Raw genomic sequence first — 17235 nt, forward strand, 5'->3', positions numbered from 1 at the left:
ACCGAGCGGGTTCAATATTGATTTAGATTTATTGTACAGATTAATGCGGACGCGGTGATACCTCATTTATATAGTTTTTCTTATTTTGCTCAATTTTCCTGAGCAAAACCAATATTGGAGAAAATCGCATTGTTTTTACTATTGACAACTTTTCAGGGCCATAACTTCTGTATTTTTCTGTTGTCAGATCTGGTTGAGGGCTTATTTTTTGCGAAAACAGTTGTTCTTTTCAGTCGTATCATATTAGGTACCGTAACTTTTTTTGATCACTTTTTAGAACATTTTTTGTGATGGTGTTTGATGAAAAATTGTATATTATGGGACGTTTTTCGAGTTTTTTTTTTACGTAGTTCACCGAGCGGGTTCAATATTGATTTAGATTTATTGTACAGATTAATACGGACGCGGTGATACCAAATATGTACGTGTTTTGTGTTTTATATACTTTATTTGCATTTTATGTGTTACTGGGGAGATTATGGGACTTTTATTTTATTTATTTATTTAATTATATTATAAAAAGATTTAATTTTTTTTTTTTTACTTTTTTACATTTTCTACTTCTTGGCTTGAATAAGCGATCATCCGATCGCTTATTCAAGCCTTTACACTGCAATACACTTGTATTGCAGTGTATAGTGAAAGTAACTGAGCATGCTGCGCATGCTCAGTTACTTACAGCCGGGTCCTGCCAGGAAGGCAGGACCCGGTGAGAAGAGGAGCCGACAGCCCCGGGTCACTCGTCGGAACCCGGGGCAGCGGCAGGAGGGATCGGATCCCCCGGTAAGCACACCGGGGGGGTCCGATCCACGGGGGACACACTTGCACGCCGCGGTCATGCTTGACCGCGGCGTGCAAGGGGTTAAACACCCGGGATCGGAGTTTTTCCGATCCCGGGTGTTAGTGCCGGGTCTGGGCTGTGATATCACAGCCCGACACCGGCACCAGCGAGACCCGGTGTCCCGAAAACTTCTTCTGATGCGCCGCCGTAGAAAGGCGTCGCATCAGAAGAAGTACCCTTAATGACCGCCGTAAAAACCCGATAGGGCGGTCATTAAGGGGTTAAGGAGGTTCAGAAAGTTATTGTTTACATCTTAAATTTAAAACACAATATCCATATCGAGAAGGTCTGCCGTATAAAATGTCTCTTGGCACCAGAACAGTATGTCAAGCATGACCGCCTCGTGTAAGTGTCCCCACCGTGGATCGCCCCCCTCCCCCCGTGTGCTTATTGGGGGATCCAGTCCCTCCTGCCTCAGCCCTGGGGTGCGGCGAGTGCCCCGAGTCATCGGCTTCTCTCCCCACCGGGTTCCACCTCCTGGCAGGACCCGGCTGTATCTAAGTGAGCATGCTCAGTTACTTACACTGTACACTGCAATAAATTGGGCATCAAACGTTGGAGAGCGTTTTAATCATTTAATGTATTATGAAACTCTCAGTTTTGGCCTAAATGAATGTGTTTTCCCTAAAGCGCCTCCATTCATTCTATACTCGGCCGTGCGCCCGTACAGCAGTCACCACCACATATGGGGTATCAGTAAACTCGGGAGGAATTGGGCATCAAGCGTTGCAGTGCGTTTCATCATTTAATTTATTCTGAAAATGTCAGTTTTGGCCTGAATGAATGTATTTTCCAAAAAAAATTCTATAGTTTCTAAATCGCAGGTCCATATTTTTTAACCCCTGTGAAACACTTAAAGGGTTAATAGCCTTTATAGAAGTTGTTTTACATACATTGAGGGGTGAAGTTTCTATAATGGGGTAATTTATGGGGTTTTACTATTATTTAGGCCTTTCAAAGTCACTTGGAAGCTGAGTTGTCCCTCAAAATGTGAGTTTTGGGGATTTTCCTGAAAATGAGAAAAATTGCACCTAAAGTTCTGCGCCTCATAACATCCTAGAAAAATGACAGGATGCATAAAATATAATCTCAACATAAAGCAGACATTCCATAAATGTTAATTATCAAGCTTTTTGGGTAGTTTTACTGCCTGTCTGGAAAGCAGAACATTTCAAACTTGGAAAATGAAGAATTTTTACAAACTTTTGCAAAATTTTCACTTTTTTTTTCAGAACAAAACGCAAAACTTATCACTTAAATTTTAAAACTAACATCAAGTACAATGTGTCACGAGAAAACAGTGTCAAAATCACCTGGATATGTTAAAGCGTTCCGAAGTTATAACCAATTATCATGATACATGTCAGATTTGAAAAATCGAGTCTGGTCATTATGCTGAAAACTAGTATCGGTAATAAGGGGTTAAATTATCATAATTCCGTAATTAATGTGGCCAGATCATAACCCTGTCACTGCGGCGTCCTGACCACTCCATTAAATTATCCAGAATTAGGTAGCAACACAGGGTCTTAAACTCTTAAAGGTTAAAGTATGAACATAATACTTAATACATTTCTCTGATCAGAGACTGAAATCCTGAAGTGTTGCCAAGTCACTGTTCTGTGTATATCCAATGCAGGGAGGTAGAGCAGACTTATCAGTGCTGTCTGGTGGTAGCCACAGGGGTCACAGCTGGGAGCTCTGGGCTCTGTGATAAAGGTGCCCAGAAGAAGGCACGAGCTGGTGAGAACTAATAACAATGTGTCCTCTGGGTGGAGACATCTCCTGGAAACAGAAGCTCGGTGAGAAAGGGGGCAGGGAATCTGCAAGTGTGCAAATTCCCCGGCTATCAGCTGGTTAAATACTCCGATCCTCTTTGACAGCAGATAGTGCTCAGCTCAGGAGCCAAGGGCACAAGCTGCCTCATCCCTCAGCCAACCCTGTGCCCTCACTGCCCTGCACTAACTACTGGCAGAGCACTGCACAGGATGCCTCACTGACTATGGACGGCTACAGGTATGACGGTGATGCCCAGCAAGGGCTGTATGATTACCGGCTCATTGTGGGGGATGTGAAAGAACCCCCAATGTCCCCTTCTCATACCACACAAAGACGGTCATTGATGAATGGTTGCTCCCCTGTACACGGTGGGCATCTCCATGGGCATGAGACTGCGGCTCAGCGCTACAGTGCTACTCGTCTACAGGCTGGGTACGAACCTGAAAGGTAAGAGTTCTTCAAAGTTCTTACATTCTTTCACTTTACTTGCTGGGCTTTACCTCAGGTACAGAATCAGGGAGATAACAGGTTTGTCTGATAATATAACAAGTTCATTAACTTTTTTCAGTTTATGGTTCATTTCTTCATCCATCCAAGTCACAAACTAAGCAATCCCAACCAGTTATGAGCGATCCCCAAATAAAATTCAACATTATTTCCATTTTCACACAGGGCAAAATAATGCCCAGTGGTCAAACTGAATATTAGTGTGAGTGCCAATTAGATCCCCTGACCATACATGCTCATGTCACCTAAAGGGTATATCCTCCTGAGACATATATGCGGTGTGTGTGTATATAATATATATATATTTATTTCTGGATTAATCTGCAACTTGCACAAAAGCATCAGAGTGAATAACAAAATAAAATAATCAGAAATGGACCTGTATTGTCTATTTATGCTGCAGAGGTTTACAGCGGATTTATGCTTCAGAGGTTTATAGTTGGAATAATTCACATTCCAATGGACCCCATTGTAGTCAGGGGTGACTTTTCATCACCCTTGTTGTTTTCTGTTGTGTCACATGTTGATGGAGCAGAACAACACAGGCCCAGAACACAAGTGTATATTTAGCCCAAATTGTAACTCAATTGAATACATAGGGCTACTAGAAGGACATCATCCTCTCAAACAGTAAGTTATCTTGCAGAAAACTTATTTATCATCTTCACGTTAATAATAATGTGAGACAGCTTGCTGAAGTGAAGCAGATAGGTCAGAAGTTTTCAATGTGTGGCTCTCCAGCTGTTGTCAAACTATAGGTTCCTGTGTAACTTTTACACAGAATGTATGGAACAGAACAGATGACCTAGTATATTTGCAGCAAAACATAATCACTATGTGGGCATATTGTGGCATACATCAAATAGTGACTTTTTTATTTATACAGTATAAATATTTTTACAGTTTTAAATGCAGACTACTGTTTTCTTTAGTAAAAAAAAAAGGATTGTTTACCAAGTGCGTATGCCAAAAATGAATCATACAAGAAGTGTGAAAAGACCCTGACATGATTTACATACTGGTTTGGGGTGTAAATCCATATTCAAATATATGTCACCTTTTCGTTTCCAAAATGCCTATAAAAAGTTAAAGATGGATTCAGAATTGTAGACATGGGAATCTGCTTTTCCTTCTTATGCAAATTATTAAATGCCCATATTGTATCTTGAATAAAAAAGAATTATAATAAGTCATATAATATCACAAAACTGCTGACACCTAATAGCACTATTGGTATTTCCTGTATGAGCTTGTGGTTTCACTTTCCATGAAAAGTCATGTAAGAAATTTCATATAAATTTATATCTAATGCATTGCTTTTGAATTCAACTGGTTTATGCAGTCTCAGTGGCTACTGTAAGGTCAAATGTTAGAAATAATGGCTAATCGCACCTATGTATTGTGTAATGTGAGCAGTATTTGGAATATGCTCCATTATTGTTAGTAAATGTATAAAGGAATTGTATAGTATACGATTGAAGATCTGCTGTGTACTGTAGCCTCCCGTCTCCACACAGATAACGTCAGGGAATAAAAGGTCATGTATATTAATTTTTGACATATTGAGAATAAGGGGCCAGATTTATGAATAGTGAGGCAAACTAATTGCGCTTGAACTGAGTTCCCCAGTTTGTTTTTGTTGCACTTAGTTTATGAAGCGTGTGCCACATTTCTGTCGATTAACTGTAATAAATGTGGCGCATGGTCCCTCTGTGCACTAACACGCCCCTTTTAGGTGCAGAATTTTGTGGCCCAGAACACACAGCACTGCCGCGCCACAAAACTGGTGAAGATACTTCTTAAATACATGTGCAAGCTCTAAAGACGTTTATTATGTGCAAAGTAGGACAGAAAATTGTTATACTGCAAGCAGTTTAAATTGTGACATATCTGCCTTTTGCATCAGCACCTGCACCATGTTATAATCTGGTGCTGAAATGCCAATGCAAGAGTGCAGTGCCAGAATTAATAAGTCTCAACCACCAAGTAATTTCAGCATGCCATGCTGGGTGTGCCAGTATTTAAGAAGTATGAATACCCATAGATTTTCTGCCAGAGGTGTTTGAATGTGGCTTATCCCCTCTACTACTTCAGAACACACACATTTTCTGAATGGAGAATGCACATGTTTATGGGTATCAGCAGGAATACCTATTCCATGACTTCCGTAGGAGTATGTTAGTACCACTTCTGTTTCTAGAGCGCTTTTTTCTCTGTCACAAATAATGGATGCCTAATGGAGGTGATGCTACTGAACACTTCTGGAAGCCAATGGATTTAACGGATCCATTAGGCCTAAAACCCACGAACGGGTCTAATGCAACTAACTCGCATCAAACTCACATTGTGTGCTAGCTGGACTGTCGGGGACAAACACTCCGAGACCGGAACTGAACTGACATGCTGAGTTAAGTTCCGATTTCTGAGTGTTTGAGCCGGACATCAGACTCGCTTGTGGGTTTTGGGCCTTATACTTCAGGCATTATCATTTTAGTAGTGAAAAAATAATAACAGGCAGTAGCTTTCCAAACTAACTTTTAAACTTGAATTTTATGATAGTGGGATATCTTTTTCAAACTTTGTGAGTTTAAATAATAAAATTCAGTTTATTTGGAGACTGTAGATAAATGCACTTTGCATTTTCACTTTTCTTAAATTGAATCTGTCAACAGGAATGGTCATTTTTAGCTGGTGACTGGTTTCAATAGCCTATGCTAAGCTGATTTAAAAATGCCTTTGTCAGAATTCTGAATAATTTCAGTATTTTACAATAGTTTAATTTACATTAACTGGCTCCCTTTAACCAGTATGTGATGAGTCCCCTGGTAGGGGCAGCTGCAGCCTGTGTCTTCTTGTGTCAGTCTTCTCTCCTTCACACTCATCCAGCTCCCTCTCCACTTCCTGTCATGTGCACTGAGCAGGGGAGGGAGGGGGATGGTGTGAAGTAAAGGATGAATGCATGAGGAGGCACAGGTACACACAGGCTGCAGCTGCACCCCCCCCCCCCCAAGACTCACCAAACGCTGCTGGCAAGAAGCCAGGTAATGTAAAACTTTTTTTTTATAAACTACTGACAAAGGCATTTTTAAATGCTGAATTTTTAATGCAGCCATTTCAGTTCACTGCAAAGGGGCCCACTGACGCTCTGTCGCCCAGGGGGCTATTGAAACCTGGAGACAACCCTGGCAACAGGTTCCAATAGGCCCCTGGGCGACAGAGCGTCAGTGGGCCCCTTTGCAGTGAACTGAAATGGCTGCATTAAAAATTCAGAAACTAGTTTCCTACTTTATTATGTCAAACAGCCCCCTCATGGTTATGTCATATAAGCCCCCCTCACACCCTATGGATTCATTAGATACAGCCCCACTCACCCTCATGGATTACTTATGTACATTCTTATGTGGGCTCTCCCCACACAGCTCTGAGCCCAGGCACTTGCCCAGGTATGCCCAGTGCTAGCGCCGGCCCTGCCTGTCACCAGCTAAATATTACATTCCTGGTGACAGTTTCCCTTTAAAGGAAACCTACCACTTGAAGTGGCAGGTTTCAGATGGAAATACCGGGCACCAGCTCAGGGTGAGCTGGTGCCGGAGCTTATTTTTGTTAGTGTTTTAAACCGCTGTATTGCGGTTTAAAACACTATTTAAACTTTATAGCCGGCGCAGGGAGGTACGCGCTCGGCGCTTACCATGCGCGCGGCTCTCCTTCACTTCCTATGTGGTCGCGCGCATGGTAAGCGTCGAGCGCGTACCTCCCTGCGCCGGCTATAAAGTTTAAAAAGTGTTTTAAACCGCAATACAGCGGTTTAAAACACTAACAAAAATACCGGCACCAGCTCACCCTGAGCTGGTGCTCGGTATTTCCATCTGAAACCTGCCACTTCAAGTGGTAGGTTTCCTTTAAGGTATCGGATGCACACAAATGCATAGTACAGGAACACAGTGGGCCATTTTTCTTCCTAACATTCTATATGCCTACCTTCACACAACTAGGTCTATTGTCATCAGTGAAGATTTAATGTATGAAATGTTAGAAAATTGGGAAATTGTAAGGCTACCTGCACATAAACCATGTTTCATGGTCTACTGGTGACACTAGAAAAAGAGTTCCAACCCACTAGGGGTATGCTCACACGCTGTGCTTGCATTGTATTTAGAAACGCAATGCAAGCACATGGTACAGGCCTTGGCCCGATCACATATGAAATCTGTGACCTGGTGTTTTGTATATAAACAATTATTTAAATATTTGCTGGTTATTAATCAGACTGAGGCCTGCTCCCATGTGCTGGCGTTGCGTTTCTAAACACAATGTAAGCACCATCTGTGACGGTACCTTAATACTGTCAGCAATATAATTTATGGCTCGGGCAGTAGACCGATAGACAGGGACATGAAAACCATGCCCATGTGTACAAGCCCTTTGAAATACATGGGTCTGTATGATAACTGTTGGCTAGCCAACAACAAAAATAGTGTTCGTGTGCATGTAACCTAATACAGTAGCAGAGTAGTGAACAGCTTTTCTGAAAATCCCATACACACAGCAGAAAAATATGATGCACTCTATTTTTGTAATACAAAGTTTGAGCTCTGCTCCCCCCCATCAAACTGAAAAAAAAATGCATCAGAAAGAAACCAGATGGTGTTTGAACGCATAGAAAATGCATTTGTTTACTAAATGTGACATAAACACACTGTTAATTCAATAAGTGATAGCAGGAGTCTATGCGATGCGGTTTGAAATGCAATGCACATACCACGTGTGAATGCAGCCACAATGTGGGAATGCAGCCTGAGGCCATATTCACACGTTGTATAAGTTGTGTTCTTAAATGCAACAGGGAGGAGCTTGGTCACAACATATATGACACTAAAATGCATGAGTTCTGGAATTGCGAACCAGGTCTTTTGCATTTGCGTTGCATTTAAAAACGCAACTGAAAAACAATGTATGAATGCGGCTTTTAGGCTATCTGTAAACGTTGCATATTTCGCACAGATTTTATGCAATGTTTTTGGTGAATGTGATTTGGAAAACGCAGACAAGGCGTTTTTTTTCCCCCGTGCAGAAATTGTACCTCAGTGCAGAAACAAGAATAATAAACATGTTACTTTTCTTGTGCGTTCTTCCAGATTTTTGCATGCATCTTTTTTTATATTAATGTCTTTAGGAGAGTTAAAATCTGCATCAAATCTGTATCAAACCCACATCAAATTTGCAATCATGCAATTTTCATGCTATCTGAAATCTTCACATTGGAACATACACGAGCTAGTGGCCCAGCACTAACCCAGACACTCATGGGGACATTTATCATATGAATGAAAACCCTGCTTCTATGGTGCCACCACATATGAAGCCTCCTTATGTATTTGGTGGGTCGCTTTGAAAGTTCACTGGCTGTAGCAAATGCACAAGCACTACATCGGATCCTTTCACCTTCCTCCACACCCACTTGCCATTGAGGTGGTGTAAAGGTGGAAATAGTTGCAAATACTGGCTGTGTGGTCTGTGTGTAATATTCCAGTAAAAAGTATTGCATTTAGTGCAGTTAGTGCAGTTGTGTGCTGTCTGTAAAAAAAAAAAACTAATTGGCACATATCCATTTTTCACTATTGTGGGCATGAGCCCTAGGGGAAGATGATGACAGTGAAAATCAGTCATGTGCTATCCTTTGTTTGGATGGATGGCACAGAGCTTTACAAAATGCAATAATCTTTAATGGATCAGGGCCCAAGGGAGAGAGAGGACATAACATTTGGACATTCGTCTGACTGGTTTCTAGTGTCTTTTTATATTGCGCTGTTGTTAAAACATAAGGACCTGCTCAGTTTTTCCTGCTTTTCATACTGCTGCCAAACTGTACTCCTCTGCTTCCTGCACCTAATCCCTACATGGCTGCTGATGGTGAAGCATATCCATCCATGGCCTCCATTGACTGGAAACAAAATCTGATCTAGCTCATGCCCACTGTTTCTCAAGTAATCATGTTTATATTTTGTGAAGCTTTTTTTTTTTTTTTTACTTACAAACTTTATAATGAACCATAAGAAATCTTGCAATGGTGTGTTCGTGAATATATAATAATTCTGTGTGAGCTGAGCAATATGACCTGTGATCCCAAGAAAACACAAATCTCCAGAGGGAGGTTGTAATTATGGTCTCCAGCCTGCAGATAGTACATTGCAAGCCTTCTCCCTCACTGTACTTTTCTGGTGGTCCCTAGAGAGCTGAATGCTAAATCTCTGCCTTACCCAATGCTAAATAATGGTTTATAGGATGCATTCACTTGCATAGAATACATGTTAAATTACCAGTAAGAAATCTAATAACTCAAGTGAAACAAATGATATATTTGCAGGGCATGGGGCACATGCTGGTGTTTAATAACAGAGGGCACCATTGTTAAAATGCACCTATCTGTATGAACTTAACAGTTTACTTTATATAAAAATATTTACAGTCTACTCACTGGCAGAAAAGCCCCCTGATGGAGCTGTTGGAAAACAATAAAATGTGTATTTAATGATGATACATGTACGTGATTAAAATATTAGAATAAAAGTTTAAGGATAATATGAAGAGAAATGTACAATTGAAGCTCTAGTACCCTGTGAAGCCACCTCTAGCCTGGATACAAGAGGACATATTGCGGGGGATAGAGTTCTATATGGCATCCTACTGCACATTTTAACTCAGATATTGCAAAAGGACTGTCTTCCCATCTGGTGATATTATTGGCTACAAGCCAAGGTAATGTTGCAATCTGGCTCAGAAATTTCTGTGAAACTTTGCTATATGTGGGCTAGCATTATCCCTCTGAAATATGGCAGCAGTATGACCTGCCAACAGAAGAAACCTATGTGGCCTTAGGAACCTATGAGTCTGAAATGTGTCAACAATGATTACAATGAAAACTTCAAGTTTTAGAGGAACCTACAAAGTGCTGGATCACTCATGGGGGGACATTTACATAAAGTGTCGGTGTCTGCATTGGCTTTGTTACTGACCTGCTCTCAGAAAGAAGGTACACATTTAATATTGTGGAGCTGTGCCGATACATTTCTGGCGCCAAGACCATTTTTTGTCCCTGGGACAAAACAGTCCAACAGTCGGAGAACAGGCAATAGCACTGTTTTATGTCCCTTTTAGACCAAATTTCTTTTGGTCTACTTTCCGCTAGTTTATAGCGCCCATAAATGGCTGTGACACATATTAATTGTGTCTGAGTTTCCGCCAAAGCCACACTCCTTTTCGGAGAAGAGTCAGAGCAGGCGGAAAAAGTAACTTTTTCTGTCGCCGCCACAAAACTGGCGGAAGCGCCATAGTAAATGTCCCCTATTATCTTCTGCCATCTTATCTTGAGACACTAGTCCAGTGTCCTGATCCGTTACATGAGTCGAACCCATCTTGTTGGGAAGTTCTCCTGATGGTGTGTCGTGATGATGCTGTATTTTGTCTATTTTTCAATACTTTGTCCTACCAAGAAACATCCACGTGGGGGAGGTTAAATAAATATATTTTTATTGGGTAAAAGACTTACCCAGTAAAAGGATATTTTTTAACCTACCCTACATGTTTGTTGGATGTGCATAGGAAATACTTGCTCTTTTCCTCTGCTTTCACTATTATTCCCTGCCTGAGGGGAATGCAGTACCCACTTTCCCACATTTAAACCCTCACTAGAGTTATGCCTGCAGCACAACCGCCCGAGGTGAGCACCAGCCTGTCAACTTTGTGTAACACTTGTACAAGAAGTACAGACTGGCAAGGGATTTATACATTTATTGCTTTTTGGATTTTCTCAGCTTTCATGTGCACTGGTGAAAAAAACTAATATTTGGATGCAACATTTATGGGTGAGCTGATTGTATACTTTTTTCGGTTATTACATGTTGTAGGCAACCCTACCAGGGTTTTCAGGTTAAATTTGAAGGTTTGGATGTTGGGGGACAGGTTAACATGTTTTGGTAGAGTTCCAGAATATGGTGGATGTATGGGAGAGGTCCTGGGATATCTGTGAGAAGAGTGGTTGATAAGAGAGTGAAACAGAAGGTCTTTTAAGGAATGGAGATTATGGGGATTATTTATAATTCACCTGCATTCGTGATAATGTTGTAGCAGACCGGCCCGCAAACTTTCACTATTGAAAAGTAGATATAATGATAAATATCCCCCAATATGTGGGACATATTTGCTAATTGGTTCATGGTTAATATTTGACTAAACTGAATGTGTTGTACAATGGGTAACCAGAAGACAGGAGTGGTAGAGGAGAAGTGGGTAGAGGTAGGTGGGCAGAAGAGTTAAAGGGAACCTGTCACCACATTTTTGCAAATACAGCTGGTGGCAGGTTTCCATAGAGTCCTATTCACAAATAAACTTTATGTTATATTCCCTGGTATCAGAGGATGCATTTCCTTCTCATCGGACCCCTCCCATCTACTCCTTGCCTTGTCCGGTTCTTCTTCTCAGAATGCCATGTGACCAAGGTGATGTCATCTACGGTGCTGTTACATTTGCAACATCTACCCCACATATGTATCTGATTACATTAAAGGGGACCTACCACCACGATTCTACCTATAAAGGTAGAACGGGTGGTAGGTGGATGAATGGGACGTGAGGATAGCCCTTTTTTGGTAAATTTTAATAAGTCTGTATGTAAATTTTTTTAAGCGGCTACTGGGGCGTGGAGTAGCCGGACACGAGGCTACACGTCGCGGCTACTCCACGCCCCAGTAGCCTCGTCCCTCCGCCTACCATGTCATCTTCGGCGCGCAGCTGAGCGCCCTCATCCGTGTACCCGGCGTTCTGCGCATGCGCAGAAGCCGGGTACTTGGACGAGGGCGCGCAGCTGCGAGGAGCTGCGCGCCGAGATTACATGGTAGGCGCATGCGCATAACAGCAGGCCCGCACCTGTGCGGCTCCGGCTTTGGAGCAGTGACCGCACAGGCATGCGCAGATGGCAGGTTCGTCTGACGAGGGCGCACTGAAGATTGTGGGTAGGAGGAGTAAAGAGGCTACTGGGGCGTGGAGTAGCCGTGCTGTGTAGCCTCAGCTGCGGCTACTCCACACCCCAGTAGGCGCATGACAAAATTTACATATAGCTAATAAAAGTTAGCGAAACAGTGCGGAGACGTGAGGCTTAGCCCTTAAAAGGGCTATCCTCACGTACTATTGATCCACCTACCAACCGATCTAGCTTTATAGGTAGATTCGTGGTGGTAGGTTCCTTTTAAGTTTAGCGTATGGCCCTCTTTGTCGGTGGCTTTGAAAGACCATTGTGAGAGGTCAAAGGTGGATGTAAGTGAGAGGCGTTTAGAGGTTGCAGAATGCCAACTCTTTAACCATAAGAGAGTACAGCAGAGGAGGCAATGTCTATTAGAACATATGTGTGATAATAATATTACTCCTCCAGAGTTTGTTATATTTTTTTTTTTTTTTTTTCTTTCTTTGTGTTGTTTCATTCTGCCTGTTATAAATCATTAGGCTCCATTTGTTTAAGACCAGCCAGAAAGAGGAGCCTGGCAGTGTGTTTATAACACCCCAGGGAGTCTAAGTTTGATCAGAGAAGCATGGTCTTCCTAAGTGGCAGAATTAACACCTTTCGGCCAGAGTAGTCTAGCTAGTGGGGGATGAAAAGAAGCCACAGACTGCATGTTCTTCCCTCCAAATTTAGACAAAGGGAATAGCACAGCTGTCCATAACTGGGACATAATTCATAATTATAGGTCCCAAGTAACACAGGACAGTTATGGGGTCTAGACACACTCCTGGGCCGAAAATCAGAACGTTAGCTGCAATGGAAGGCAGCCAATAGCAGAACACCCCTGATATTAGGCTAAGACACCCCGAGTTCGGTATAGGGTTAATGGGAATAACATGCTCGTTTGGTTGGAAGCCATGGCACAATTGTGCCATCTTCCAATCAAAAGTTATGGGGTTCTGATAAAAACCCAGACCCAAAAAGTAGCTCACTGATGGGAGGGGGATAGAAAAATCCCCCTCACAAAGACATCACAGCCATGGGTGGGGGTCAAAAATCACCTGGGTTTAAATTAATGAAGCAGCCACATAGTAGTGTTCAGTCTGAGGATTCTATCACAATAGAAGGCTGGATCGATGCTTATGCCTTGTCCTTGGGCCAAAGAATTTCTTCCTATTCCACTAGCAAGAATTTTTTTTGTTTCGGTTTTCCCTCACTGTTTGTAAGTATTGTATGTGTATTGTTTTAATCCTTTTTTCATTTTATCTGACAATTTAATTCTTTGAGTGTACTGCATTTTTATGTAAATTAAAACTTTTTAATAAGCCTCTGCTTGTAGCCTTAAAGAATCTGAGTCTCTGAAGGGAATCACGTTACCAGAGGTCATTATTAGCATAGTCCATGTAGTAAGCGATTGCATGTTCTGTGTGAATTTATAATTGTAATATCGTGTAAGTAGTGAGTGCATGTGCTGAGTTATCATCAGGGTGCATTGTCTGTGTGGTTGAGGTGCCTACGGTCTTCTTTGCGTAAGTAATTCGTGGGTGGTGGCAGTGCGGATTGGCTGGGGCTGGAATTCTGTGGAGTAAATTTAGCGTACGGACGCCATTTTGTGGAAGTGGGCGGAGCTTAAGGGCTAAATTCTGGGACTCCATAGAGTAGGTATCCCCGTGTGTGAACTCCGGTGAGTCGGGTTCGTGACAATATGCTTGTTTTACTAGTTTAGAGTTTCATTAATCTTGTAAAATTCTGTAAATCTTTTATTTAGGTTTAGGTCTTGTAGTGCCATGATTCATGAACAAGGATGTCTTTACAGTTCTGTAAAAAAGAAAATAAAAAATGAACACCCAAAAACATGCAATGTCATATGTGATATGTGTTGTAAGTATCATGGTCTTGTTTGTGTATTGTTTGCATAATATTATGCAGCTTGTATGCACATGCAAACTTAACAAGTGGACTTGCGTTGTACTCTCATGGAAAAAAAACATGTCACAATATACGGTTAACGCTGACACATTACAATAAGAGATATTTGTGAATATAATAATATATAAGCTTATATGAAATTAGAAAACTATTGTGGTTCATAAACTGCTTCTGGTATAGCAACTTAGTCATTTTTACTTTTCCCTTTTAGATTTGGCATCTCAAAGATGTATCCTATGTTCACACTCATTCTGCAATTCATTCTTTTTAAAATGAATCTTGAGGTGTAGATTTAGACCAAAACACTGCCACCAACCTGTTATCCAGGGCAGTCACAAGATCACAATGATATCTATGGATCTATCTATGGATAGATTATCAATATCTTTCTCTTGAAAACTGTTTTTATAATGAATGTGAAAAGGATCACAAAGAGATGCTATTCAATGTTGATCACAATGTAGAATAGTTAGGAAAGGAAAAATGTAAACCATGCAAATTACTACGGCTTGTGCTTCAACAGACATCCCTACACATATTAACATGCACAGTCCATCGACCATGCAAACGAGTGTGTCTACAGTAGGTTTAGCCCTAAGTACAAAATTATGCTTGTCAAAAGATAAAACAGTGAGGGTATAAGAACCTAAAGTTTAAAAGTTGAATACATAGGGGTGAAACCTGTTTCTGAGAAATCTTCAAGTCCTGATTTACCTATTTTGAACAAATGAACTGTTGGATTTCTATATTACCCATTTACACTATTTAAAATGAATTAAAATAACTATTTCCCCTAGGGTTTATTTTGCTTTTAAGGCCATCTGCACACAAATGTGCTTGGTCCGTGGAAATGTTCCTGTGTATTGTAAAGATCCCATGGACCGAGCACAGTGCGGAGGATGTAAGTTTTAGTAACATAGAGAAAAATAACTACCTGTCTACTGGCTGAGCAGCATCGGCAACATAGTAACAACAGTAAGACATTGAGTCCTTGCATCATATTTCTCTATGATGCAAGGACTTACATGCTCTGCACTTTGTTCAGTCTGTGGGATGTGACCAGCACACGGGTCTATTTCCATGGACTGAATACGTTTGTGTGCAGCCAGCCTTAGTCAGCAAGCCTGCACTGAATCACATAGATCAGACAGCTCCTGATAAAGCCTTATCACTATAATGGCACCTATTGTATTTTTATCAGGGTGCCAGGATTTTACTGCACAGCATGGTGCATTTCACATGTGAACAGACCCTTAATACATATGAATATTTGTAAATTGACCATTGCATCTAAAATTGTCAAAATTATGTGCACCTACACAGTCTCTAGGACAATCAGGATTGGTTTGGCTGAGTCAAATTCTGGAGTAACATGACTCCTACTGGTTGTCAATTTATATAATAATCTAAATATAATATATAATTATATAATTTATACAAAAATATTTATACTATAAGTATTTTTGTGTTTTGTTGATACAAACAAGACAGCATACTAAAAATAGCTTTAACAATGTTATTTCATGCAAAATGCAAATATGTACTGAAATAGGCATAATAGGATGACCAAGAGGTGACTGTTCAAAAAATGCAGGTACAAATGCAGTATGTGGCAGTCAAAACACTAGTTTCCTGAGACAAAATTTGACATGCAATACATTACAAAACATCAAAAAACCAAGGAAACAGAAATCTCATTGCATGCTTGCATACAGTCTGTAGCTTTGGTCCCCAGTTGTTTACATAAAGATTGTTGTTACTAGCATTTTTGTGTGTATGCATTTTTGTGATATGATATTTAATCGGAAGCAGAAAACTTGAGAATTATTCTTATGTTTACTTTTAGAAATGGACCTGGCAATGCAGCCATATTAGTTAGCACTTTTGAATCTCCAACATGTATCACAGTGTCATGGCAGCATGTATTTTATTCCAAAGTTTTACCATAATTTTCTGATAATCTTATTAATAGAAAAATAAAAAGAACATGTCCTTATGTTATATCATTTATATTTTAATCTGTGGATAGATACAGTATATGTTTCTTCAAGTTCTTTACAATTACAATTGTTTAGAATTTTGGTAAAATACCGAAAACACTTCTATCCTCAAAGTAATTTAAAACTTTATAGCGAGTGTGACAGCAGGAGAGTTACTTGCCTCAGTAACCTTCAATAAAACATAAGCCGAGTGTTTATAATTGCCAAAATAGCTGCTCAATTTCTTAAAAAACAAAACAATATAATGAATGAATGAAGTTCAGTAATATCTTCGGCACCCATGTAGACACTGGTGAGAATAGTGTTTGCTCATCCTGCCATTATAACCAATAGTGAGAACGGGAATTCTCCGGATTGCGTGATTAGTGGGGGTCCCTGTAATCAGAACCTCACCGTTCAGCTTGTTATCCACTATCGTGTCGTGTGGATAGGGGATAACTTGTGCACTTGGTACAACCCATTTTTGTTCTCAGCCTCATGTGAACAAGACCTAACACCAAAATCCAATGTGCAACTACCAAATGGATATTAACGCAGCATCTGCGTTTGGGTTCTCTGATATTATATTTGATTTTCCATATTAGTTTCAAAGTTATGAATATGCAAATATGAACTGCTAAACAGCACTGTCCCACATAAAGTAAAAACTGCATAAATAATAAATTTGTATTTAATTAATTGTAAGGAGGCTCTTTTGGACCTCGTTTGCATTTTGTTTCTCTATATAGCTTCCTAATAGAATGCTCTACATTTACTTCTAACTATATATTGTTATTTCAAACAATTTGATACAAGTTATGACAATAATGTAATCTAAGGTTAAGCTGAGTTATTACAAGCCATTGACAAAATACTGAGCCAAATATGTATGTAACAATTTCTTTTGCCTAGCATCATTGGCAATATATGGCCAGTTTAAATGATTTTATAACCCAAAATACACAAAATATATATATATATATATATATATATATATATATATATATATATATATATAAAGCTGTGCCTGCCTAGTTACTGATTAGTCACTCTGATTTGTATGGCCTTCTTTATTTATCAGTTCCTTGTGCTGTAAAAGATGGCTATATCTATTAATTCTTGTCTAAAGTGCATTAATCACGAATAATGCTTTATAATGGTAATTACTAAAACATGTATTAAAGAGTATTCTCCAAAGACAATATTCT

General features: G+C 40.3%; 1 protein-coding gene and 1 long non-coding RNA gene across 2 annotated transcripts in view; one reads left to right on the top strand and one right to left on the bottom strand.

The window, feature by feature from the left end:
• Positions 1–2728: 2728 nt before the first annotated feature.
• The window catches only part of IMPDH1 (inosine monophosphate dehydrogenase 1), a 99211-nt gene continuing 84704 nt past the window's right edge, over positions 2729–17235 (top strand). The window contains exon 1 of the mRNA XM_072147574.1: positions 2729–3067. Coding sequence (XP_072003675.1) covers positions 2844–3067 — 224 coding nt within the window. The 5' untranslated portion in view covers positions 2729–2843. The remainder of the gene's footprint in view (positions 3068–17235) is intronic.
• The window catches only part of LOC140127193 (uncharacterized), a 53448-nt gene continuing 49569 nt past the window's right edge, over positions 13357–17235 (bottom strand). Inside the window, exon 5 of the long non-coding RNA XR_011854962.1 lies at positions 13357–13937. This is a non-coding gene — a long non-coding RNA (uncharacterized lncRNA). The remainder of the gene's footprint in view (positions 13938–17235) is intronic.

Source organism: Engystomops pustulosus, chromosome 4 (assembly GCF_040894005.1).
Source record: "Engystomops pustulosus chromosome 4, aEngPut4.maternal, whole genome shotgun sequence".
NCBI classification, from domain to species: domain Eukaryota; kingdom Metazoa; phylum Chordata; class Amphibia; order Anura; family Leptodactylidae; genus Engystomops; species Engystomops pustulosus.